This window comes from Haliotis rubra, unplaced genomic scaffold (assembly GCF_003918875.1).
Source record: "Haliotis rubra isolate DU_JTF1 unplaced genomic scaffold, ASM391887v1 Scf399, whole genome shotgun sequence".
Lineage (NCBI taxonomy): Eukaryota > Metazoa > Mollusca > Gastropoda > Lepetellida > Haliotidae > Haliotis > Haliotis rubra.
In genome coordinates this window covers 291,800-317,750 of record NW_025767078.1, presented here as the reverse complement: position 1 = coordinate 317,750, position 25,951 = coordinate 291,800, and the positions used below count along the sequence as shown (strand labels likewise).

General features: G+C 43.1%; 1 protein-coding gene across 1 annotated transcript in view; it reads right to left on the bottom strand.

The window, feature by feature from the left end:
- The window catches only part of LOC124287017 (E3 ubiquitin-protein ligase HERC2-like), a 177,279-nt gene that overhangs the window by 89,550 nt on the left and 61,778 nt on the right, over positions 1-25,951 (bottom strand). Inside the window, 14 exon segments of the mRNA XM_046723473.1 lie at positions 1,932-2,107; positions 2,589-2,728; positions 3,361-3,589; positions 5,027-5,227; positions 5,748-6,021; positions 6,662-6,833; positions 7,609-7,868; positions 8,811-8,962; positions 9,985-10,188; positions 10,904-11,065; positions 11,469-11,754; positions 12,344-12,607; positions 15,773-15,992; positions 16,371-16,571. Of these exon segments, the coding sequence (XP_046579429.1) occupies positions 1,932-2,107; positions 2,589-2,728; positions 3,361-3,589; positions 5,027-5,227; positions 5,748-6,021; positions 6,662-6,833; positions 7,609-7,868; positions 8,811-8,962; positions 9,985-10,188; positions 10,904-11,065; positions 11,469-11,754; positions 12,344-12,607; positions 15,773-15,992; positions 16,371-16,571 (2,941 nt within the window).

The window sequence follows — 25,951 nt, the reverse complement described above, 5'->3', positions numbered from 1 at the left end:
GCTACTGGTCCATGCTGTTGTGTGTATAGCTACTGGTCCAGCTGTTGTGTATAGCCACTGGTCCTGCTGTTGTGTATATAGCTACTGGTCCTGCTGTTGTGCATAGCTACTTGTCCTGCTGTTGTGTATATAGCTACTGGTCCTGCTGTTGTGTATATGGCTACTAGTCCTGCTGTTGTGTATAGGCTACTGGTCCTGCTGTGTTGTGTATGGCTACTGGTCCTGCTGTTGTGTATGGCTACTGGTCTTTTACTGTGTATGGCTACCATCCTGTTGTTATGTATAGTTACTGGTCCTGCTGTTGTGTATGGCTACTGGTCCTGCTGTTGTGTATAGCTACTGGTCCTGCTGTTGTGTATTATGGCTACTGGTCCTGCTGTTGTGTATAGCTACTGGTCCAGCTGTTGTGTATAGCTACTGGTCCTGCTGTTGTGTATAGCTACTGGTCCTGCTGTTGCTGTGTATAGCTACTGGTCCAGCTGTTGTGTATAGCTACTGGTCCAGCTGTTGTGTATAGCTACTGGTCCTGCTGTTGTGTATAGCTACTGGTCCTGCTGTTGTGTATAGCTATTGGTCCAGCTGTTGTGTATAGCTACTGGTCCTGCTGTTGTGTATAGCTACTGGTCCTGCTGTTGTATAGCTACTGGTCCTGCTGTTGTGTATAGCTACTGGTCCTGCTGTTGTATAGCTACTGGTCCTGCTGTTGTGTATAGCTAGTGGTCCTGCTGTTGTGTATAGCTACTGGTCCTGCTGTTGTGTGTTGTGTATAGCTACTGGTCCTGCTGTTGTGTATATGGCTACTGGTCCTGCTGTTATTGTATGGCTACTGGTCCAGCTGTTGTGTATAGCTACTGGTCCTGCTGTTGTGTATAGCTACTGGTCCTGCTGTTGTGTATAGCTACTGGTCCTGCTGTTGTGTATAGCTACTGGTCCAGCTGTTGTGGTATAGCTACTGGTCCTGCTGTTGTGTATAGCTACTGGTCCTGCTGTTGTGTATAGCTACTGGTCCAGCTGTTGTGTATAGCTACTGGTCCAGCTGTTGTGTATAGCTACTGGTCCTGCTGTTGTGTATAGCTACTGGTCCTGCTGTTGTGTATAGCTACTTGTCCTGCTGTTGTGTATAGCTACTGGTCCTGCTGTTGTGTATAGCTACTGGTCCTGCTGTTGTGTATAGCTACTGGTCCTGCTGTTGTGTATAGCTACTGGTCCTGCTGTTGTGTATAGCTACTGGTCCTGCTGTTGTGTATAGCTACTCTAGTGGTCCTGCTGTTGTGTATAGCTACTGGTCCTGCTGTTGTGTGTTGTGTATAGCTACTGGTCCTGCTGTTGTGTATAGCTACTGGTCCTGCTGTTGTGTATAGCTACTGGTCCAGCTGTTGTGTATAGCTACTGGTCCTGCTGTTGTGTATAGCTACTGGTCCTGCTGTTACTGTGTATAGCTACTGGTCCAGCTGTTGTGTATAGCTACTGGTCCAGCTGTTGTGTATAGCTACTGGTCCTGCTGTTGTGTATAGCTACTGGTCCTGCTGTTGTGTATAGCTACTGGTCCAGCTGTTGTGTATAGCTACTGGTCCTGCTGTTGTGTATAGCTACTGGTCCTGCTGTTGTATAGCTACTGGTCCTGCTGTTGTGTATAGCTACTGGTCCTGCTGTTGTATAGCTACTGGTCCTGCTGTTGTGTATAGCTACTGGTCCTGCTATTGTGTATAGCTACTAGTCCTGCTGTTGTGTATAGCTACTGGTCCTGCTGTTGTGTATAGCTACTGGTCCTGCTGTTGTGTATAGCTACTGGTCCAGCTGTTGTGTATAGCTACTGGTCCAGCTGTTGTGTATAGCTACTAGTCCTGCTGTTGTGTATAGCTACTGGTCCTGCTGTTGTGTATAGCTACTGGTCCTGCTGTTGTGTGAGTGTAGTGAGCCGCCAAGCCTTCCTGAGCAGCTGCTGTATCAGCTGCAGGAGGGGGATGGTTGCCTTAGTGTCCAGGTCTCCCCCCTTGGCTGTCGGGCCCGCCTTCTCAATCACTGACTGCTCAGACTTCTCCGCATTGGTGGCCTCACTCAACTTGCCGTCCTCAGAGTTGTCTTCCCCTGTCTCACTCTCCTTCTCCTGGAGGAGGAAAAAGCTTGTACCAATCACAAACCAACATAAATCGGCAATAACTGTATAGTGACAACCGGTTTGTTTGTTGTTAATGCCGCACTCAGCAATATTCCAGCTGTATGGTGGCAGCCTGTAAATAATCGAGTCAGGACCAGACAATCCAGTGATCAACAGCATGAGCATCGATCTGGACTACTGGGATATGATGACATGTGTCAACCAAGTCAGTGAGCCAGACAACCCGATCCCGTTAGTCACATTTTACAACAAGCATGGGTTGATGAAGATCAATACTAACCCAGATCTTCACGGGTTTGACAATAATTTATATCTACTCAAAACTTCATCAGAATTGCAAACCATAGTGATGCTACTTTGTGATCATATAACTTATAACCAATGGGCAAAGTTGTGTTTGCTGGGACTGCCAAATTTCCTAAACACAACACCTATGCCAGGCACTCATCATCACTGAGAGTGACCCTACTTTCTTGTCTTCTATTTCCTGGATTTCCTTCTTGATGGCTGCCTGCAAAGCTGACTCCAGCCCTCCTTCGGCCATCAGACTGCTGACCAGCAGGTCCGTCATGAACCGCTGACCTGGACTCATCACTGTCAGGTCGCGACCTGAACACAACCAGGAATGTACCATCACATACATGTGAGACAATACCAGGAGATTCCTCTATTACAGCAGACAAATGCTTTATACTGAATCTCAACACAATATCTATATTACTATGATGACTTTGGCGTGCTCTATTATTCCAATACTTCTAAGTGTCTGCAGATATTAATGCTGATGTAACTTATAAAATAATTGTCATTTAAGTGAGTGAGTATGGTTTTACGCCATTTTTAGCAATATTCCAGCAATATCACGGCTTGGGAAACCAGAAATGGGCTTCACACATTGTACCCATGTGGGGAATTGTCATTTAAGAACTTTTTCACACTGAACTAAATAAGACAATAAACTTCAATAATTTATTAAGAATCCTATTTGGTTAAAACCCTTTGAAGATTTCTGTTTTCAAATCCAACCTAAATCTTCTTTCAGCCAATAACATAAGGACAAGGTCCCATTCTTACAAGCACATAAAAGTTAGCATGAATGTTTGGGTCCTTATCACAACCTTAATTCAAACCCTCAAGTCTTGGTGTCCCTTATCACCATGGAAGCCCTCAAGGAACCTAGGAATCCTCATTAATTAGGCACACTGCACTACTCTATGCATCCAGCTGGTGCTTATACTTACTTCCAGTAGCCAGTAGCGAGGACAGAGCACGAGCCCTCTCCTCCGCTGTAGGGAGCAGAATGGACCAGCCGCTCTGCAGCGTGGCCTGTGCTGCCATCTGGACTGTATTCAGAACACCAGAGTTACTTGCAAGGGCCACAACTCTTTGTTTCAAGCTGACCACCAGGGGGCTGCCTTGCCCCAGACCGAGACACTCCACATCCTCCGCCTGAGACACTGTTGCATGGAGCTGGAACAAGATGGCATGGTGTCCTTCAGTGGGGATGAATGTTGTTGTTTTCTTCCTTGTTCTCTCAATGTCAGTAATGGTTGAATACACAAACAGGCAATGTGTTTAGGAGAAGAAGGCAATATTTCAATTCTATTTGCATGCTGCTGTCCACATACAGGATTAGAGGTGAGGTGAAATTGGGTTTAACGTCATGCTTGAGAATATTTCGCTCATATGACGATGTGCATGCGTGTATATGTGTATGTGCGGCTGCTTGTACTAGCTCAGATTGAAGCTGGTTTTATAGTGCTAAGCCCACTGAGATACCATGCCGCAGTGAAGCATGAATATTCCACTCAGACACATTACCGGTATACTGACTCCGAGCCGACCAGTCCTTGTTGTACCCATTAATGCCGAACGCCAGGCAGGGACCAACAAGTACCATATTTTAACGTCTTTTGGTATGGCGCGGTCGAGGATCGAACCCGCGACCTTCCGCTCTCCGGGCGGACGCTCTATACAGGATTAGAGGGCAGAATGGCTCCGTTCTACAAATACTTCTCTTCCAGTGGCAGGGCAGACTATATATTAGCTAGGTACCCGGTATCTCTACCCCTTGTAGTGCTGGAATGCTATATTTGTCTATGAGAATTTCTAAGTATAATACGCCCCTTGAACACTGTATTTGGGAATTTCCTTGGAGAATAAGTCTCTTGTATTATGTATTCCATGGGGAATGTATTGCCAGTGATAAATTTTTGTCTGCCCAAGGGAACTCCTCATCAGAATAGCTTCCCAGGTCTCTGTATTTATCTCCTCTGTGGGAATTTCAGGAAAGAATAGGTTTCCAGAATTCTATTGGTCTATTTGTCTCCCCTTTATAAACCTCCAGTGACGTCACTCATTTGTCTCGCCAGTTTCTCCTTTCACCGAGTAAACCTCTGCAGGTAGTTTCGCGGGCATTCTCCAAGATATCCCGTGGATTTTCTTCAGAATTGCCCGCATCCTGGGGATTTTTTTAGGAATAGCCCTTGACATTGATTTATTACTTGCTTTGAACATTGATCTAACTTTGTCTTGCTATCACTGAATTCGATAGTAAAATATCATATTATTGAAAGCTTCCAACAGGTGTCGGCTGCCAGTCGTATCCCAGTTGATTTCAACAGTAAATACTAAATATCAAAATTATATCTAAAATATATCTTCGGTCGATTCATAAGTTGGATCAAAACCGACTCCGAGGCCCTCCGCAATTTCCCTCTGTCGTGGGCTTACTTTTTCAAACAAAACCTCGAAGTCGGTTTTGATCTTTTACGTATGAACTCCTGGGCAAAGTAGGTTCCAAGTAATATATCCTTGGCCAAGATCCTAACTACACAACATTTATACTTCTCTCACTCACAAAAAGAACTAGACGTACCAATAAAGCAAGAAGAGACACATCCATACCTGCAGATTGAGCAGGTTGAGCCCTGCTACAGCCATACATTCCTTCTCCTGGGGTGGCGGCCAGTCACTCCGCCCATCCATCCCCTCGCACACCTCTGTCAGCATCTCGTTCAGCTGCTCAAACGTGGACTTGCAGATGTCGACAGTGAAGGGGATGCGAGACCCAACTGACCAGTGCCCACTGGAGGACCAGATGAAGGTCTGTGGACAGAATGTTAACTATCTATCTGTCTGTCTTTAAAAATAAGTATTGTATCATGTATATGATGTGTTGTGGCATAAGTAGTGTAATTCAATATTCAATAGTCTTTGGATGTCAGTTGACCAACCCAATTTCTTTCCTGATTTAATATGATCTTGTGTATGAAGACCATATGCAGTCTTTCTTGGCACAAACACACCTTGGTGATATAAACCAGATTATAACCCACATAGCTTAGACTTAACTTCTTCCGTTTACATAAGTATTCTTTTGCATGTTTGATGTTTGAGAAGCAGTTGGTTCCTATGGCTATGCGACAGTGGTCATAAATCTGGACCACACAATCTAGTGATTGACAGCATGAGCATTGATCTACATTCTCGGCTGCTGAAAGCTCATTCTAACCTGGATCTTCACAGGGTACATCAATTTGCTATGTTAACATGAATATATGTTAATAATTACAAAAAGAACTTACAAAAAAACAAGTACACAAAACAATAAGACAAAGTCACTGACCTGAGAGGGTCCACACGATGCACCAACAATGTTTCTGCTCTCACAGCCAGACATCAGCGTGGGTTCGATGATGTTCCCGACTGAGTTATCCCCAAGTTGCCCCTGCTCGTTCTTCCCCCAGCAGAACACTTCCCCGTCCTCGGTGATGACCACACAGTGCATGGACCCCACCGCAACATCTACAACCTTCTTCCCCATCAACCCATCAATCTGCTTCGGGTGTCGCACGTGGTCCTCTGAGCCATGTCCCAAACGGTAGTTATCTCCCTTGCCCCTGTGATGATTTGAAAACATGTAATCCACTAAAAAATCACTGATATTCAGACACCGAAAAACATGCGCTATATTTGAATGTCTGCAGTTGTTACATAGGAAGACAAGAATTTGATCATAACTGACAGTTTATGAATGTATGGACACATATGTTTTGCTGAGGGTTGTTAAATATGCATCAGACTCTAATCCTTGTAACAAATATTCAGCAGAAGTCAAAGTACAAATAAACAAAAGAATTCAAATACAACTACAGTTATATCACAGCGAGTAAGCTCAATGTGAGGTGAGGGCCAGAAGAGACCCAATTTGCAAACTGTGGACCACAAAAGGAGCATGGTGCCAAACAAACATTCTCACTATGAGCACAGAGGAATGACAAGTGTTTATGGATGATCAACTTCTTTATTGTACAATTGCGATGTTTTGGTATAGATGCTTATACCGTTTTCAAGCATGATGAGCACAGAGCCTTTTGGTGAGAGCTAGACTGTATGTGTGTGTGCGTGCGTGCGTGCGTGCGTGCATGTGTACGCATGTGTGTGTGTGTCTGTAAGTGTCAGTGTATCTGTTCGTGTCTATTTATGTGTGTCAGAAACCATGCAGGAGGAAGTACCGAAGCTGAATACACATATCCTCACCATGAGAAGAGGGCCCCTGCCTTGGTGAGGGCGAGACTGAACTGAGCCCCACAGTACACTCTGATGATGTCCTGGCCCATCAGCTTCTCCACCAGCTTGGGGGTCTTACACCCGTCACTGCCCCCTCGCCCTAGCTTCCCGTAGTCCCCGTCCCCCCACGAGTACACAGCACCTGTGGGTAGTTTCATAAGTACATACACCTGTTTATAGTGTAACACTTCAAATAATAGTGAAATCATAGCAGGACATGTAAAAATCATGACAGGCACTCCAGTGATTGATCATAAAGACTGATCTCAACTAGGTTACAGATAAGTTATGACAATTGCTATGAATAACAAGTGGACCTAGTTGATTCCATGAAACATCAAACATATATAGAGTTGCCAGAATTTAAAGACAAGTTGATCGGCAAGAGTGGTTAAGGTTTCTGTTAGGTCCACTCAGGTCTCCAATGAGAATGGACATAAAGGAGTAGTGCGAACATGCTTTTCTTGTATGGAAGAATTTAGAATAACAATGGTCTCAAACTAATCCTATTTGAAAAATAAGGTGAGTGAGTTGCGTTTTACGCCACTTTTAGCAATATTCCAGCAATATCATGGCGGGGGACACCAGAAATGGGCTTCACAGATTGTACCTATGTGGAGAATCGAACCCGGGTCTTCGGCGTGATGAGCAAACACTTTCGGACGTCGATATACGAAAAGTATATCCATATTTTTGCATATGGTTATCAATAGAAAACATCCCATTGCAACAACAGGGTGGTGGGTAGCCTAATGGTTTAAAGAGTCCGCTTGGACCTGGGCTTGATTCCCCACATGGGTACAATGTGGGAATAGCATTTTGGGTGTCCCCTGCCATGATATTGCTGGAATATTGCTAACTCCATACTCAATCACCCACTTACTCTTCATAACAACATATATTTGACCTCTACTCACCAGTATCTGTGACAGCAACAGTTTGTGCGTCCCCGCTGCCACATGCGATGTCGATGACTCGATGACCCTTCAGTGCCGTGACGAGGCTGGGGTAGGTGCTGTCCTCGCTGCTGCCGTGCCCTAGACGGCCGTAGTTGCCCCGACCCCATGTGTAGAGCTCACCGTTGGCGGTGACGGCGGTGCTGTAGGTGCTGCCACTGCAGATGTTCACAATGTGTTTCCCAGAGATGCCTGTGATGAGGGTGGGCTCGTCACGGGAGCTGCATCACAGAGCACATCATTATCTCACTGAAGCAGGTTTCTGCTGCCTCAGAGACAGAACTGAAGGTGACCAACAAGGTCTCTTCCTTGTAGAGAGTTGTCTCTTATCAGATCAGTTCATATCTAATCCAGCAGCATAATTATATTTCAACATTAATAATAACAAATAAGAATACACTTAAGAATATTTCACTATATATGATGACATGCATGCATGTGCATGTGTGGCTGCTTGTACTAGCACAGACTTAAGCAAGTTTTACAGTGCTTGATCACTGAGATACCATGCTGCAGTAAAGCATGAATATCCCACTCAGACACATTATACTGACTCTGAGCCAACCAGTCCTTGTTGTACCCATTAATGCCGAACGCCAGACAGGGACCAACAAGTACCATATTCTGACGTCTTTTGGAATGACGCGGCGGGGTTCGAACCCGCGACCTTCCGCTCTCTGGGCGGACACTCTAGCCACTGGAGGCGGTCTACAGTTACAATGAACTCGTAAGGGACCAGTATGGTGAGTTTGATATGTCCAGTTTCTTATACACATTACAACTGAAATATACAGCAAGTGGTCCAAAAAGGAAACACTTTGTTATTTCCATCAGTTTGTTATAAGCTTGTTTGATATAGATGTAGTTAGCATCATCGTATCATTACATTCACATGAGTCTTATAATATTTGCATTTAAGCACAGTTTTACATGTGTGTATGTTAGATTTTTCACACAGGAGTATATTATAAATATTCTCATTATCATATTTTCAACCACTTACAATATTTTATATCTGAATATTACTGCAAGTACATATATGATTATTCACAATGGCATATATTTAAATGTATTTTCTTTCTCCATCATTCATAAAATACCTTTTTTTAGCAAATGAAGGTTAGGTTGCAAATTAGCTGAACAAAGATTGAAAAGAATCTTACATGCAGTCCCCGTGGCCAAGCCTCCCACCATCGCCATTACCCCAGGAGTAGACGTCCCCCTCTGCTGTGAGGGCCAGGAAGTGTTTGCTGTCAGGGTGGGCGGCCAGCTTGATCACCTCCTTGTCTCCGAACCCACCCACAGGTTGAGGGGACTGCAAACAGAGCAATGTTTATAAAAATACATGTGGCTGTGAGTGAGTAAGGTTTAACTTCATTCAGCAACATGCCAGCTGGGGACACTAGGTTTGGGTTATACAGTGGAAGCTGTCAAAACCAGCAGCTGTCCAATTTGGCAAGTTGTCAACACCGGAATAAGATCTCAGTCCCATCCGTGGCTAGTAGATTTATCATCATTTTACAGCTTTGCAATCCGGCAGCTGTCAATTCCGGATCTCAGCTATGAAATGAGCTAACCGAATATGTGTTTATTCAGTAATCAGCGCTGTCTAATCCGGCACATGGCAAGGAGTCAACCTAATGTGTATTCTCATTAATTAATCCTGCATTGATTACATGGTTGCCGATAAAGACAATTTAATATTAGTTCAGCATGGGTATAGTTGTACATGTAACTAGTGGGTTGACATGGTTTATTGTGATACAGCATTGGATATGAGAGTGACAAAACTGGTCAACTTCTAGTCGGAGATAACCGTGTCAGCTCTACAATCAAAGGCGCTGTCTAATCCGGATTATTTCTTCAGTCCCGACCAGTGCTGGTTTAGACAGCTTCCACTGTATATTATGTACCATTGTAGGGAATCAAACCCTTGCCATTTCTGTGACAAGCAAACACTTCATCAATTCAGCTACCCTGGTGCCCCCATAGGAGTGGGAAGAGAGTGAGTGAATGTTTGCTTTTGTTGTTTAATGCCAGCCATCAATATTCCAGCTATATCACTGAAGCCTGTAGTTAACTGAATCTGGGCCACACAAACCAGTGGTTGATAGTAAGATCACCATCCTACAACTTTGGGGAAAGATGACACACAATTAGCCAAGCCAACACCTAGCTCTTTTGAAAAACATGAAAAACTGTGAAGAATTCTGACCTGGCATTGCCACAGGTGTATAAAGTTAGTGAATGACTATAGTCTTGAAATTTCAGTGAGCCCATGTGAGAATCTACAGGCATCTCCACTGCCCCAACATCAATGTCCGGTGTGCTACATACCTGTGACTCAGAGCTGTAGAACATGGTGTACACACGTCCAGTTCTCGTCAGCGCCAGGAGACACCTCTCTGCACACGCCACCTGCTGGATGCCGCCCATGTCGTTGAAGAAGTCCAGGAGGTGTGGTCCGTTGTTGCTGGTTCCGCCCATCCAGCCCAGCCACCCCCAACCCATCACTTCTTGTGTCACTGCTGAACGGTGGTTCTAGGGGAAACAAACTCCAGATTACATACACATTACAGGCACAACAGCTTATAGTCAGCCGGTAATCTTCAGGAATTGCAACTGGCCTAAAGTATGATACCTATGTGGAGTGAGTGAGTGAGTATGTTTTTACGCCGCTTTTAGCAATATTAAAGCAGTATCGTGGCGAGGGACACCAGAAATGGGCTCCACACATTGTGCCCATGTGGGGAATCGAACCCAGGTCTTCAGAGTGACAAGCCATCACTTTAACCACAAGGCTACCCCACTGCCCTGGAGCGAGTGAGCTTGGTTAAGTGCCATTTTGAACAGTATCACAGCATGTTCGTTTAATATCCGAAGAAAGCTTTAAAGCTCATCATCAGATGTTGTAATTGGCCCAGACCTATCACTTTGGGCTTCCCAGTCATATTCAGCTTATACATAAGGAAGGATGGCAATATATGGATGAACAACTTCTTTACTGAGACCGCGACGTTTCGGTGTAGGTTCAAACACTGTTATCAAACAAGTGATAAAACGTAACTCTCACTGTAATAAAGAAGTTGTTCAATGTCCATCCATATATTGTCATCTTTCCTTATTGATCCAACTTTTAAATGCTTCTCAAAGAAGTAAGGTCAGGATATAACTGGAATACGAATACAGTTACAAGCAGTGTTCAACCCAACTCACTCACTGCCTGTACAGTAACTACTGGTGTGCACTGACTCACCTTGTGGCTGGAGCTGGGTGGTAGGTAGGGTGCGGCCAGTCGGTCCAGATGGGCCATGATGACCACGGCACTCTGTCTCAGGTCCACGGCCGTGTTCTCGTCTTCAGGGTACGTCAAATATCGCAAGAAACATTCCGTTGGGCTCACATGGAATGAACCCGCCTGTAAACAAGCAGGTGATAATCAGCCTGAGCTGAATGATTTGTACCAAAGATTAATTCATTAGAGAATAAACAAGAATCAAGGAACTGTGATTATCTGTCCTAAATGAATGAATTGTGAATGTCCATTTCAGAATTTATTGAAGAGGGACAGATAACCTAAAAGTCCATATTTTCAGTGGATTAAATTAAGAAAAAAATGTAACATGCAACTGCACTCATAGACTTCACTGAAGAAAACCTATTGTTCAGATGAGTTCTGGCAGCAACTTGTGATGTCAGGCACAATGGATGATGTTATATCATGTTATTCTCAGCAATTAAGCAGTGTGATGTTATATTGGCCAATTAGCACCGAGAATCCCTAAAATGCATATGTCCAAATGTTGGAAGGTTCAACTTACATCGTCCCATCTGGACATTTCGAAGATCCTTGACTTAGAATTGTGGACACTCTCGAAACGTTTGATCAGCGGCAGCAGTGGTGCAGAGATGAGGCTGCTGCTGATACGGTTGTCGTATTCATGGTGACTGTTGTTCCAGAGGTTGAGGAGAAGTAATACTGATGATAAGATGTGACTGAGAGATCCTCGCTGTACTGCTAGTTCCAGGAGGAGAGCTAGAGCGATCTGCTGGTCCTGTACAGGAATCTTACTGGAGCCTCGGGCACTGCTGCTGCCACTCAGGTCCCTGTAACAGCAACAACGACAGAGTGAGTGAGTGAGTGAGTGTGAGTGAGTGAGTGAGTGAGTGAGTGAGTGAGTGAGTGAGTGAGTGCGTGAGTGAGTGAGTGCGTGAGTTAGTCCATGATGATTAAATAGCATTCTATTAGCATATAAACTGAAGGGTACTCTCTTTTTCTTTCCTTACTACATCTATTGTGTAACTGATTATATCACCATAATGACAAAGGTTATGGATAACATTCCTGCTTGACAATCAGAACAAGAATCTGTATTGAAATGCTGCACTTACTCTGATATTGTACTCATTATTGTACTTCCCTACTTCTAAAAAATTGTGATTGCATTACACATGAAAGTGTTTGTTTGTTTAGTTGGGATTCAGTGATCAACAGCATGAGCATCAATCTACGCATTGGATACGATGAAATTTTTCAACCAAGTCAGTGATGCTGATCATAAGATCCTGTTAGTCGCCTCGACGACAAGCATGAGTTGCTGAAGACCAATTCTAGCCTAGATGTTCCCAGGTGTTTATGTTGTTTCGAACAGTATTTAGGTTCTGGCTGTCTTGAGTTAAAGTACTATACACTCACCCTGCTACAACTGAGTGGAGGAACTTGGTGGCCCTCTCCACCACCTCCAGCCAGACGGAGGAGACAGAGGCCTCGTCAAACAGCGTGGCTTCAGGCAGAGATCGCAGGGCATCCAGCGACTCTTGAAGCAGCTCACTACACAAGTCAGCATCTTCACCTGAACGCCAGGCTCGTCGTAGGAATGCAAAGGCAAAGCTCAGAGCTGCCCTGGATCCAACTCTTGCAAGTCCCATTGTGGCTTTCTCTGCTGGCTTTGAGGAGGAACTGGAAGTAGACAGCATCAATATCAACAACACTGCCAGCATCATCCACACCACTGCCAACATCAACAATACCACCACCTACATCATCCAGAACAACACCAACACCATCTGTACAACAGGCAACATCATCTACATCACAGCCAGCATCATCCACACCACTGCCAACATCAACAATACCACCACCTGCATCATCCAGAACAACACCATCTGTACAACAGGCAACGTCTACATCACAGCCATCATCATCCACACCACTGTCAACATCATCAATACCACCACCTACATCATCCAGAACAACACCAACACCATCTACAACAGGCAACATCATCTACATCACAGCCATCATCATCCACACCACTGCCAACATCATCAATACCACCACCTACATCATCCAGAACAACACCAACACCATCTGTACAACAGGCAACATCATCTACATCACAGCCATCATCATCCACACCACTGCCAACATCATCAATACCACCACCTACATCATCCAGAACAACACCAACACCATCTGTACAACAGGCAACATCATCTACATCACAGCCATCATCATCCACACCACTGCCAACATCATCAACACCAACACCTACATCATCCAGAACAACACCAACACCATCTGTACAACAGGCAACATCATCTACATCACAGCCATCATCATCCACACCACTGCCAACATCATCAATACCACCACCTACATCATCCAGAACAACACCAACACCATCTGTACAACAGGCAACATCATCATCTACATCACAGCCATCATCATCCACACCACTGCCAACATCAACAACACCAACACCTACATCATCCAGAACAACACCACCATCTGTACAACAGGCAACATCATCTACATCACAGCCAGCATCATCCACACCACTGCCAACATCATCAATACCAACACCTACATCATCCAGAACAACACCAACATCATCTGTACAACAGGCAACATCATCTACATCACAGCCAGCATCATCCACACCACTGCCAACATCATCAATACCACCACCTACATCATCCAGAACAACACCAACACCATCTGTACAACAGGCAACATCATCTACATCACAGCCATCATCATCCACACCACTGCAACATCAACAACACCAACATCATCAACACCACCACCTACATCATCCAGAACAACACCAACACCATCTGTACAACAGGCAACATCATCTACATCACAGCCATCATCATCACCACTGTCACATCAACACACCACCCACATCATCAGAACAATACCAACATCATCCAGAACAACACCAACACCAACATCATCCAGAACAACACCAACACCATCTGTACAACAGGCAACATCATCTACATCACAGCACAGCCATCATCATCCACACCACTGCCAACATCAACAACACCAACACCTACATCATCCAGAACAACACCAACACCATCTGTACAACAGGCAACATCATCATCTACATCACAGCCATCATCATCCACACCACTGCCAACATCAACAACACCAACATCATCCAGAACAACACCAACACCATCTGTACAACAGGCAACATCATCTACATCACAGCCATCATCATCCACACCACTGCCAACATCATCAATACCACCACCTGCATCATCCAGAACAACACCAACACCATCTGTACAACAGGCAACATCATCTACATCACAGCCAGCATCATCCACCACTGCTATCATCAACCAACACCATCATCATCAATACCACCACCTACACCATCTAGAACAACACCTACATCATCCAGAACAACACCAACACCATCTATACAACAGGCAACATCATCTACATCACAGCCATCATCATCCACACCACTGTCAACATCATCAATACCACCACCTGCATCATCCAGAACAACACCAACACCATCTGTACAACAGGCAACATCATCTACATCACAGCCAGCATCATCCACACCACTGCCAACATCATCAATACCAACACCTACATCATCCAGAACAACACCAACACCATCTGTACAACAGGCAACATCATCTACATCACAGCCAGCATCATCCACACCACTGCCAACATCATCAATGCCACCAGCATATATCATCCAGAACAACACCAACACCATCTGTACAACAGGCAACATCATCTACATCACAGCCATCATCATCCACACCACTGCCAACATCAACAATACCACCACCTACATCATCCAGAACAACACCAACACCATCTGTACAACAGGCAACATCATCTTCATCACAGCCATCATCATCCACACCACTGTCAACATCATCAATACCACCACCTACATCATCCAGAACAACACCAACACCATCTGTACAACAGGCAACATCATCTACATCACAGCCAGCATCATCCATACCACTGTCAACATCATCAATACCACCACCTACATCATCAATACCACCACCTACATCATCCAGAACAACACCAACACCATCTGTACAACAGGCAACATCATCTACATCACAGCCAGCATCATCCACACCACTGTCAACATCATCAACACCACCACCTACATCATCCAGAACAACACCAACACCATCTGTACAACAGGCAACATCAACATCACAGCCATCATCATCCACACCACTGTCAACATCATCAACACCAGTTGTTGATGCCACAAGGGAAAACTTGGCGAAGCTCCATGTAAATGATTCCTGCTACAACTGACATGGAAGAGTGGTGAGTGAGTCTGGGTTTGATGCTGCTACCCCACATGTTTCAGTTCATGGGTCAGCTGACTTCAGGTAGAGACTCACAGTGGTCAGGTCACACTATACAACCTGGATGTAACCAAGGAGCATTATGGGACAAACCAACCAGTGAAGGGTGAAAAGGAGCTTTCAAAATCATTTCAATTACATAACTTTGCACCTGCATGTGTGTGGCTGTTTGAGCTAGTCCAGACTTATGCCAATTCAATAGAGTAGGTATGTGTCACAGTATAACAAGGATACCCCATTCAGACACAGAGACATCCAGTCCTCGTTCCACCCCATTAATGCCAAGCACTAGACAGGGTGACAACAAGTACCATCTTCTAACATGTTAGCTAGGACATCTTTATGAGGATTCAGTGGAATTTGAACTTGAGTATGGTGTGAATCAGTGACTGAATGTTGTTTTATGCTGCATACATGAATCACATCTGACACAATATTTATCAACACTCCTCCATCAGCCCACCTTTTCTGCTTGTTGAGGTTGCTCTGGTTGGCTTGTCTTTTCTTGGTTGGAGCCCGTTTGTCATAAGGACTCTGTCTACATACGGCGGTGAAGTATCGCTCCAACACTGCCAGTCGCTGGTGTAGTCGCGTGGCCGACAACGTTGTCGCTGCCGACTGAATACACAGTTGCTGGTGCTCATGTAATAAGGAATGTAGGCATTCTTTGAGCTTGTTGATGTCTGAAATGCATGGAGGAGTAACATCATGTTTAAATATTTACCAAACTTATAAGACATATATCTTGAAAAATTATCTACCAATATTCTCTCCACATCCCTTAACATTGTTTGAATCAAAATAATATGAACGTGTCTATTTTATCTGAAAACTATTAAAAAATTCTTTAAAAATCTTTCACAGATTAGAAGCCTCACAGGGTTGTGAAAGTTTGCTTCCCATCCTTTCCCCTATCCCTATACATACCTGACTCTTGCTTCCTCTAATCCTCTCTCCTACTATACACCTCCCTGGTTTTTGCCCTAACAAAACCCCTCCCATCCATACATCTACATGTACCTGGTTGCAGCCACAAGTTCATCTAACACTCATACACCTACCTGGCTGTTGCCCCCAAGTCCACGACTCAATGACAGGCATCGATGGCTTGGGCTGCGTCGCCTCCATCGCCAACAGCGCTGATTCCTCCTGGTCCAGTTTCTGACAGGCCGGGCAGTTACAGCCATTGTCAGGTCCACAGTGGCCATCGCAGCATGGGCAGGACAACACCTTCATGCCACAGTAGTATTTACCGGTGTCCCCTGCAACAAACAACAAACACTTAGCACAACAATCAAGTAATATTTTGCCTAAAATGTGCTTGCTTTTAACCCCACACTCAGCAATATTCCAGCAATATCATTGCTGTGTTGACCAGCCAATCCACTGACTGACCATCTGTCGTCTGTAATTGGTATCAGTGAGTGAGAGAGTGAGTTGGGTCATATGCTGCTTCTAACAATATTCCAACAATATCACAACAGGTTTTGACATACATCAAAACCCTTCAGAGAACCCCAACCACCAGATCCTTTCAGTTGCCTCTTATAGCAAACATGAGATGCTGCAGACTAGTTCTAAACCTTCATAAGGTAAAATAAGGTGTAAATATAAAACATGAACTACCATTAAAGAGCCACGGTGGGCTCAGGGCTGCTCTCATCTAAATTATCAAATAAACTCAGGGAATCTCTCATTAGTTGTTTCTCATTCAACAATTGGGAACAATGTCCAGTGAACTTTAACATTATAAAGCAAAACGAGCCACACTTGACTGTCTACTAGCATCCTCTATAAACTGACCATAATTCACCTTAAACATGCAGCAAACATAAAACATGAATAACAGCTGTGTCCATGTTATCGCAGCAGCTTTATGACTAAGTTAAAGGTATCTATTCTATTTCCACAACATTAACTCTGCACTGTTTAGAGCCATCAGTCTTTGTCTCACACCGAATGCCACTGGAAACAATCCTAGTGGTATTTGTAGCAACCAAGTCGAAGTTAGTGTTGCACACAGTCTTGACTGAAGAGTATGTTAAGAAACCATGCTCAATAATCCACTTGGCTTACCTCACACTTGCTGCACATATCACAAGTATATGTTGAAGTGCATAAGATTAAACTGCACTTAATGATTAGCTTGTCTCAGGTGGTCCAGTATCTTCAGTATCAACCAATGAATGACAACCAATGAAGCAACATGACATGACAGTAACATTGTGTTGGACACATTGAAGGGTCAGCTCACATATATCACTCTGGGAAACACCATTGGAAGTGATTCCCAGTGCATGATCAAGATGATGTTGTCTATATTACAGTCAATGAGTTGGTCATAGAAAGATCACTTTGCTAAACACCTTCTGTGATGTCCAGTAAATAACTGCATGTTAGTAAAACTTACCATCCAGTGAATATGAATGGTGCTTTACAAACAACACATAATACATCCAGTGAGTGAATGATTGTTTAAGTAACACTTTGCAAAACATCCAGTGAATGATTCTCTATAAATAACACTTAATACATCCAGTGAGTGAATGATTGTTTAAGTAACACTTTGCAAAACATCCAGTGAATGAGTCTCTATAAATAACACTTAATACATCCAGTGAGTGAATGATTGTTTAAGTAACACTTTGCAAAACATCCAGTGAATGATCCTCTATAAATAACACTTAATACATCCAGTGAGTGAATGATTCTGTTTAAGTAACACTTAAAACAAATAACATTTAAACATCAGGTAAAAGAATGGTTGTATTTAATAACACTTAACAAGGCATCCAGTGAATATGAATGATTCTGTATAAATAGCATTTAAGGCATCCGGTGAATGAATGATTCTGTTGAAATATATAACACTTAAAACATCCAGTGAGTGAATGATTCCATCAAAATAACACTTAAAACATCCAGTGAGTGAATGATTCCATCAAAATAACACTTAACATGACATCCAGTGAGTGAATGATTCCATCAAAACAACACTTAAAACATCCAGTAAGTGAATGATTCCATCAAAATAACACTGAAAACATCCAGTGAGTGAATGATTCCATCAAAATAACACTTAAAACATCCAGTGAGTGAATGATTCCATCAAAATAACACTTAAAACATCCAGTGAGTGAATGATTCTGTCTAAGTAACACTTAATATGACATCCAGCGAATGATCCACTAAAACATCACTTTGTTTAAGATGATCCATGACATCCAGTGATCGAATGTATCAAGGTGAAAATAATGGATAAGATGCCCTCACTAAACGATCACTTGGCAAAAAATCAAGATATCCTGTAAATGAATGATTCTGTCAATATATACTTTAACGAGATGGCCACAACATGCAAAGATCCCTTCGTTAAATAACAGCAACAGCAACATCCATGGAACCGATGCATCAAACCAGAACCAATGATCTGTACAATCAGGCGTTCAATGTTTCCAAAACGCGAACGTTCACATATACGTTCCACACTCATCCACATTCCTGTGTTCTGTGGTACACACACTGTATCTTTAGAAATGCAATCCGCTGAAAAATATGCACCTGTTCAAATTTCAAAAACAACAGTCAATATGGTAAAATACACATTCACTTCAAACCCAGTTCCAAGGCCTGTTTTTTCTCTCGACAATGTAAACATATGAAGATGTTACAACTACATCAGGCTCCCCTGCATGGATGATACGGGAAATAACGGATGAGCAATATCCCATTATGATTAATTACCATGATTATCGACACATCAAATGATACGGAAGTATTTTGGTACTGACAAAAATGTGTGGGTGAGGTTTCGTCTCTTGGCCCATTTAGCGATCATCAGATCTCAAAATAAGCTCAGAACTATTTTGTCTCCTGAAGTGATGTTTTCCTCAGCTGCTGCTAAGGATTAGTGCAGCTCAGAGTATGGTAATTGAAGCAGCAATTACACCTCTTGGCTCAGGATCAACCATTCACTTAGCATGCTTTGTGGTGAGAAGTGTGAGAACCATTAGCCTTACATAATACAGTGATGCTGTTGATACATACAGAGATTCACTGAGGTGCATTACACAATGTCTTCATAAATTAATTGTTTTGCCTCAGACACGGCAGGATACATTCCCCTGTTTATTCTGTTCCTTAGAAACACTTGCAAAAGCTCCTTTTTCATGAGCTGTTTGTTTGAGAACCAAATATTTTACCATATTGATGGTTCCCAATGCAAAAGTTTTTGAATTCATTCCATGGCCATGTAAGAAACCAGTGTTGAGACTATTCCCATCTGGGAACAAAACACATACAGTGACATATAGGTGTGCTAGTCTTAGCAATAAGACTGCTTCATGGCATGGGAACAGCCTTTATAACTTAACCATACTATGCCAATACACCTACTGAACTTTGTCCAGGAAGTTACATCATCCCTGTCCACAGCTAACTTCAGGTTAGAAGGAATTGTCCTGTAGCATCCCCTCCCTCCCCCACACAGTTAAGCTAGAAAATAATTCTATAATAGTAACATAAACTCCATGGAAACTGATGCCAAGAGACAATAGAAGTCCTGTAAGTCAGACTTTGTCACAGATTGCAATCAAGTTGCCTGACCTTCTGTCAGCCCTCCACACCCAGCTGAACTAAACTTTGGTTTTGTTTGTTTTTAGCTCAGCTATCAACTCAGCAATATGCTAGCTATACTAGAGCTACCTAAAATTGATTGAGTCTGGACGAGACCAACTTGTGGCAATATTATGAGCAACACCCAACACAATCAGGGTATAATAACATGATATGGTAACTAAGTCACCAAGCCTGACCAACCAATCCACATTCTGGACAAGACAAACTTGTGGTAATATTATGAGCAACACCCAACACAATCAGGGTATAATAACATGCCATGAACTAAGTCACCAAGCCTGACCAACTAATCCACATTCTGCACAAGACAAACTTGTGGCAATATTATGAGCAACACCCAACACAATCAGGGTATAATAACATGCCATGAACTAAGTCACCAAGCCTGACCAACTAATCCACATTCTGGACAAGACAAACTTATGGCAATATTATGAGCAACACCCAACACAATCAGGGTATAATAACATGCTATGAACGAAGTCACCAAGCCTAACCAACCAATCCACAATCTTATGACCAGCATAGCTTGCCGGAAACCGGTTCTAACCTGGATCACCACTTGAAGCTTATTGGTAGACCAGGAAAGGTTGTTAAGGAACTATTTTAACCTAGAATACGTACTGGGTGTCTTAGAGTAAGTTGCTAGAGACCTACTCTAACCCGGAATCACCATTTGACCCAAACAACAATAACAATTCACCTTGACCACATAAATCTTTCAAATTATATCTACCAAAAAAAACAACTGTATTTAATAAAATAATATGAAAATATTATGCAAATATTTCACCATTATAAGGAATGAGAACTACCCATCGTGTTTGTTCAGTTGTGTGTGTACTCTGATTAAAGGAGGCATCATCACACTGATAGCAATAGCAGTGTAAGTAAATGCATCTTCCGACCACTACCTCATTAAGGTAATGTATTCCACCTGCATGTTTTTACCCTCTTGTCTGCCCCATTACCTCTGGTTGCCCACACCTGCTTCTGGTTACAATGATAAACATACAACTCAACCCAGGTGACATATCACCTGCTTTCTCTGGAGTTATGCCCCTTGCATGCAGCAAGATATGCTGCACTGATTGCATATAAATTGCTTGTTTTTAAAGCAGCATCCTGTGATCAGATTCCAATACAAGGAAGGCTGCTGGTAAATAATGTCCATTTGAAAAGTCCTTAAGTTCAGAAAATTGAAAAGACATACAAACTGTCATGTTGAAGCAGGTAACAGACTTATGATATCAAATGGACTGTGAATTGGGATCTAAGAACATATTTCTCTCCCTGTATTTTATAGAATTTGTTACCCCATGGTCTGACGGACAGAGTTGCATGTGCCAATATCCATTGTTAGTGCATTTGAAAACCAGATCTGCAAGGAGTTTGATCCTTGAGGTGAGGTGAGATTGGGTTTAACGTCGTGCTTGAGAATATTTCGCTCATATGACGACGTGCATGCGTGTGTATGTGCGGCTGCTTGTACTAGCCCAGACTGAAGCTGGTTTTATAGTGCTAGCCCACTGAGATACCATGCCGCAGTGAAGCATGAATACCCCACTCAGACACATTATACAAACTCCGAGCCGACCAGTCCTTGTTGTACCCATTAATGCCGAGCGCCAGGCAGGGACCAACAAGTACCATATTTTAACGTCTTTTGGTATGACGCGGTCGGGGATCGAACCTGCGACCTTCCGCTCTCCGGGCGGACGCTCTTACCACTACACCACGGAGGCGGTGTTGATCCTTGATCTTGGAGGACCATGAAATGTTCACAAACTGCCTTATCTTTTTTCATTCTAGTTTGTGAATACAGACTCCACAATTCAATCAAAAGACTGTTACTCAGTTATAACACAACTCAACAAGCACAGAAAGCTTGGTTGAACTGTATACTTTAATCATTATTTACAGTAAACCATAATTCAAATTCTGCACACATTTTATTAGCCTCATGCCATCTGGCATGTCTCTGAGTTACCTCCCCTGACAGTTTAAACTGAGATGCCATCTAACAAGCCATTCCTACCTGTGTACCTGTTTCAATGGAGTGTTGTACAGTCTACAGTATGTAGATGCCGGAAATATGCCAAGTATTTACTTCAACCACAACGGTCAATAACCATCAAGATTTCTATTAATATAACTTGGATTATGTCCAATAATTACGATGCTGAACTATAGACGATGGGTGTTGTATTTAATAGATGTGGTTCTACAATCAGGTCATCTGTAACGACACAGACCAACAGGCAGAGAGTTAATCACCACTATCCACTTGGAAGGGATATAATGTTATTTATATGACTCAGCAAGAGAAAGTTGTCTGAAGTCAGCATTCTAGCAATAGATTGCTGCCTAAAACAGGTCAGCTTTGTTTTCAAAGAAGGACAAAAAAAGATTTTTTAAAAGTTGCCATGCATTTGTGTCAATTTATGATGATTTCATTGAATGAAAGCTTGAAAAATGAATAATGACAAAAATGTGAACAAACTGCACAAAGTATATCGCTAATGTGTTTTTTAAATTTTGAAAGATTCAAGACTGGATCATCTGCAAAAACCAAAACAAAAAAAAAGGTTGTAAGTTGTACGAACACTGGCAGTCAGTTCCAGCTTGTCACATTGAGAAATGGCTGCAACATACCACAGTTCTGGCTGAGCCTCAGCAAGACAAAAACAAACCAAGAAGTACCTGGGAGATACTTTTTAACAAAACATGGTTAAACCCTTCTTTTCTCTCCAAGCCAACTTGTAAACAAAGAGAGTAACCATAACACTGCCAAGACAAATATACCCCTACAATTCTAAATATTTCCTTTAATCTGAAGCACCAGCCAGACGTTCCTGTGCACCGATGGCATGAATACTACAGACACTGTATTTGCATGTTCATGAATTTGGCAAATAGAAACATAATTGTGCTCTCGTAGGGAGTAACCTTGACCTCATCAGAGCTAATGATATGCTCGTTGTCTAAGTAAAGCAACATGTTTGACAATGTTTGAAATAGAATATGTCGGGTAATGGATTATCCCGTTGTCAGCGCAACCCTTGCGTGGGATGGAGAAGCTGGTTGTGATGGTATCGCCATCTTCCCAGCTCAGCCTTGTGTAGTGAAGATGGATAGACACCTGTCACTGCAGAGGCAGCAGCTGAATAGGGAGCCGGTATCAAGGAAAGATAACTCTAGGTCCCAATGTGGAAGATTTAGAGTTGTTGAGGCAATAGGTACAGTATGGTACCGAGTAGTAAGTACATAATGACTCAAGGTGCAGTGGTGGTGGTGGTTGAATTGGGTTTAATGTCGTGCTTGAGAATATTTCGCTCATATGACGACATGCATGCGTGTGTATGTGTATGTGCGGCTGCTTGTACTAGCCCAGACTGAAGCTGGTTTTATAGTGCTAGCCCAATGAGATACCATGCCGCAGTGAAGCATGAATACCCCACTCAGAAACATTATACTGACTCCGAGCCGACCAGTCCTTGTTGTACCCATTAATGCCAAGCGCCAGGCAGGGACCAACAAGTGCCATATTTTAACGCCTTTGGTAGGACGCCGGGTCGGAGTTCGAATGTCTCTTCCACAAAACTGCCTTAGCTGACATATAGGATTACAGTACACCATCGTAAGAGGTCAACATGGTAAGCATGGCTCAAGGTGCAGTATAGGATAGGGTACAAAGTACAGTACACCATCGTTACAGGGTACAACATGGTACACTGTAATAGAGGGTGTAAAGTACATGGCTCAAGGTGCAGTATAGGATAGGGTACAAAGTACAGTACACCATAATTGCATCGTACAGTAACCTTGTATAACATGGTGCTCGTTGCTGTAATAGAGGGTGTTGTTAAGTACATGGCTCAAGGTGCAGTATGGGATAGGGTACAAAGTACAGTACACCATCGTTACAGGGGTACAACATGGTGCGGCTGTAATAGAGGGTGTAAAGTACATGGCTCAAGGTGCAGGATAGGATAGGGTACAAAGTACAGTACATATCATACAGGGTACAACATGGGGTGCACGCTGTAATAGAGGTGTAAAGTTACATGGCTCAAGGTGCAGTATGGGATAGGGTACAAAGTACAGTACACCATCGTTACAGGGTACAACATGGTACTGCTGTAATAGAGGGTGTAAAGTACATGGCTCAAGGTGCAGTATAGGATAGGGTAAAAGTACAGTACACCATCATTACAGGTACAACATGAGTATGTAATAGAGGGATGTAAAATTACATGGCTCAAGGTGCAGTATAGTAGGGTACAAAGTACAGTACACATGGGTACAATACAGCGCTGTAATAGAGGGTGTAAAGTACATGGCTCAAGGTGCAGTATGGGATAGGGTACAAACAGTACATGTACACCATCGCATTAACATGGGTACAACATGGTGCAGCTGTAATAGAGGGTGTAAAGTACATGGCTCAAGGTGCAGTATAGGATAGGGTACAAAGTACAGGCATACACCATCGTACAGGGTACAACATGAATGCAGCTGTAATAGAGGGTGTAAAGTTCATGGCTCAAGGTGCAGTATAGGATAGGGTACAAAGTACAGTACACCATCCTTTCGCAGTATTGGGTACAACATGGTACACGCTGTCTGTAATAGAGGGTGTAAAGTACATGGCTCAAGGTGCAGTATGGGATAGGGTACAAAGTACAGTACACCATCGTTACAGGGTACAACATGGTACGCTGTAATAGAGGGTGTAAAGTACATGGCTCAAGGTGCAGTATGGGATAGGGTACAAAGTACAGTACACCATCGTACAGTACAGGGTACAACATGGTACGCTGTAATAGAGGGTGTAAAGTACATGGCTCAAGGTGCAGTATGGGATAGGGTACAAAGTACAGTACAGGGTACAACACTGGTACGCCATCGGTGCAGTATAGGATAGGGTACAAAAATACAGGTACAACATGAGTGCGCTGTAATAGAGGCTCAAAGGTGCAGTATGGGATAGGGTACAAAGTGTAAAGGTGCACATGGCTCAAGGTGCAGTATGTAAAGTACATGGCTCAAGGTGCAGTATATAGGGTACAACCATCATTACAGGGTACAACATGATGCAGCTGTAATAGAGGGTGTAAAGTTCATGGCTCAAGGTGCAGTATGGGATAGGGTACAAAGTACAGTACACCATCGTTACAGGATACAACATGGTACGCTGTAATAGAGGGTGTTAAGTACATGGCTCAAGGTGCAGTATGAGATAGGGTACAAAGTACAGTACACCATCGTACAGGGTACAACATGGTACGCTGTACGATGGGGTGTAAAGTACATGGCTCAAGGTGCAGTATGGGATAGGGTACAAAGTACAGTACACCATCGTACAGGGTGGGATAGGGTACAAAGTACAGTACACCATCGTACATGGGTACATGGTACGCTGTTATAGAGGTGTAAAGTACATGGCTCAAGGTACAGTATGGGACAGGGTACAAAGTATTTAGAACACAATACACCATCGTACAGGGTACAAACATGGTACATCAAGGGACAGGATGCACAGTACGTAGTACATGGTACGCCATTGTATGAGGTACATCATACAAAGTCATATGATTGCGCAACAGGGTACATGGTACAACCATGTAAGGTTTGTACCATGTTAGGTCACAAGCTTGAATGTGGGACACGTAATTCTCACGTTGTGACCTTGACTTTCAACATCATCCAATCACAAGCAAGAACATACCATACCAACAATACTTCAAAGTCAAACTATTTACAAGGTGGCAGATATGATGTGTCCTGTATACACCCTTTTCTATAAGTACTTGATCAGTGCACCTTCCTCAAGTTTGTCCACTTTCCAAAGTTCACAAGCCCAGCATATTATACTTACACGTCACAATAAAACAATTATGGCAGTAAGCTCAAGGCATGCCCTGACATAATGATTACAACAAAGATTTCAATATTACACCATTCCTGCTTGGAGGCTCAGAACCCTCATACTTGACTAGGG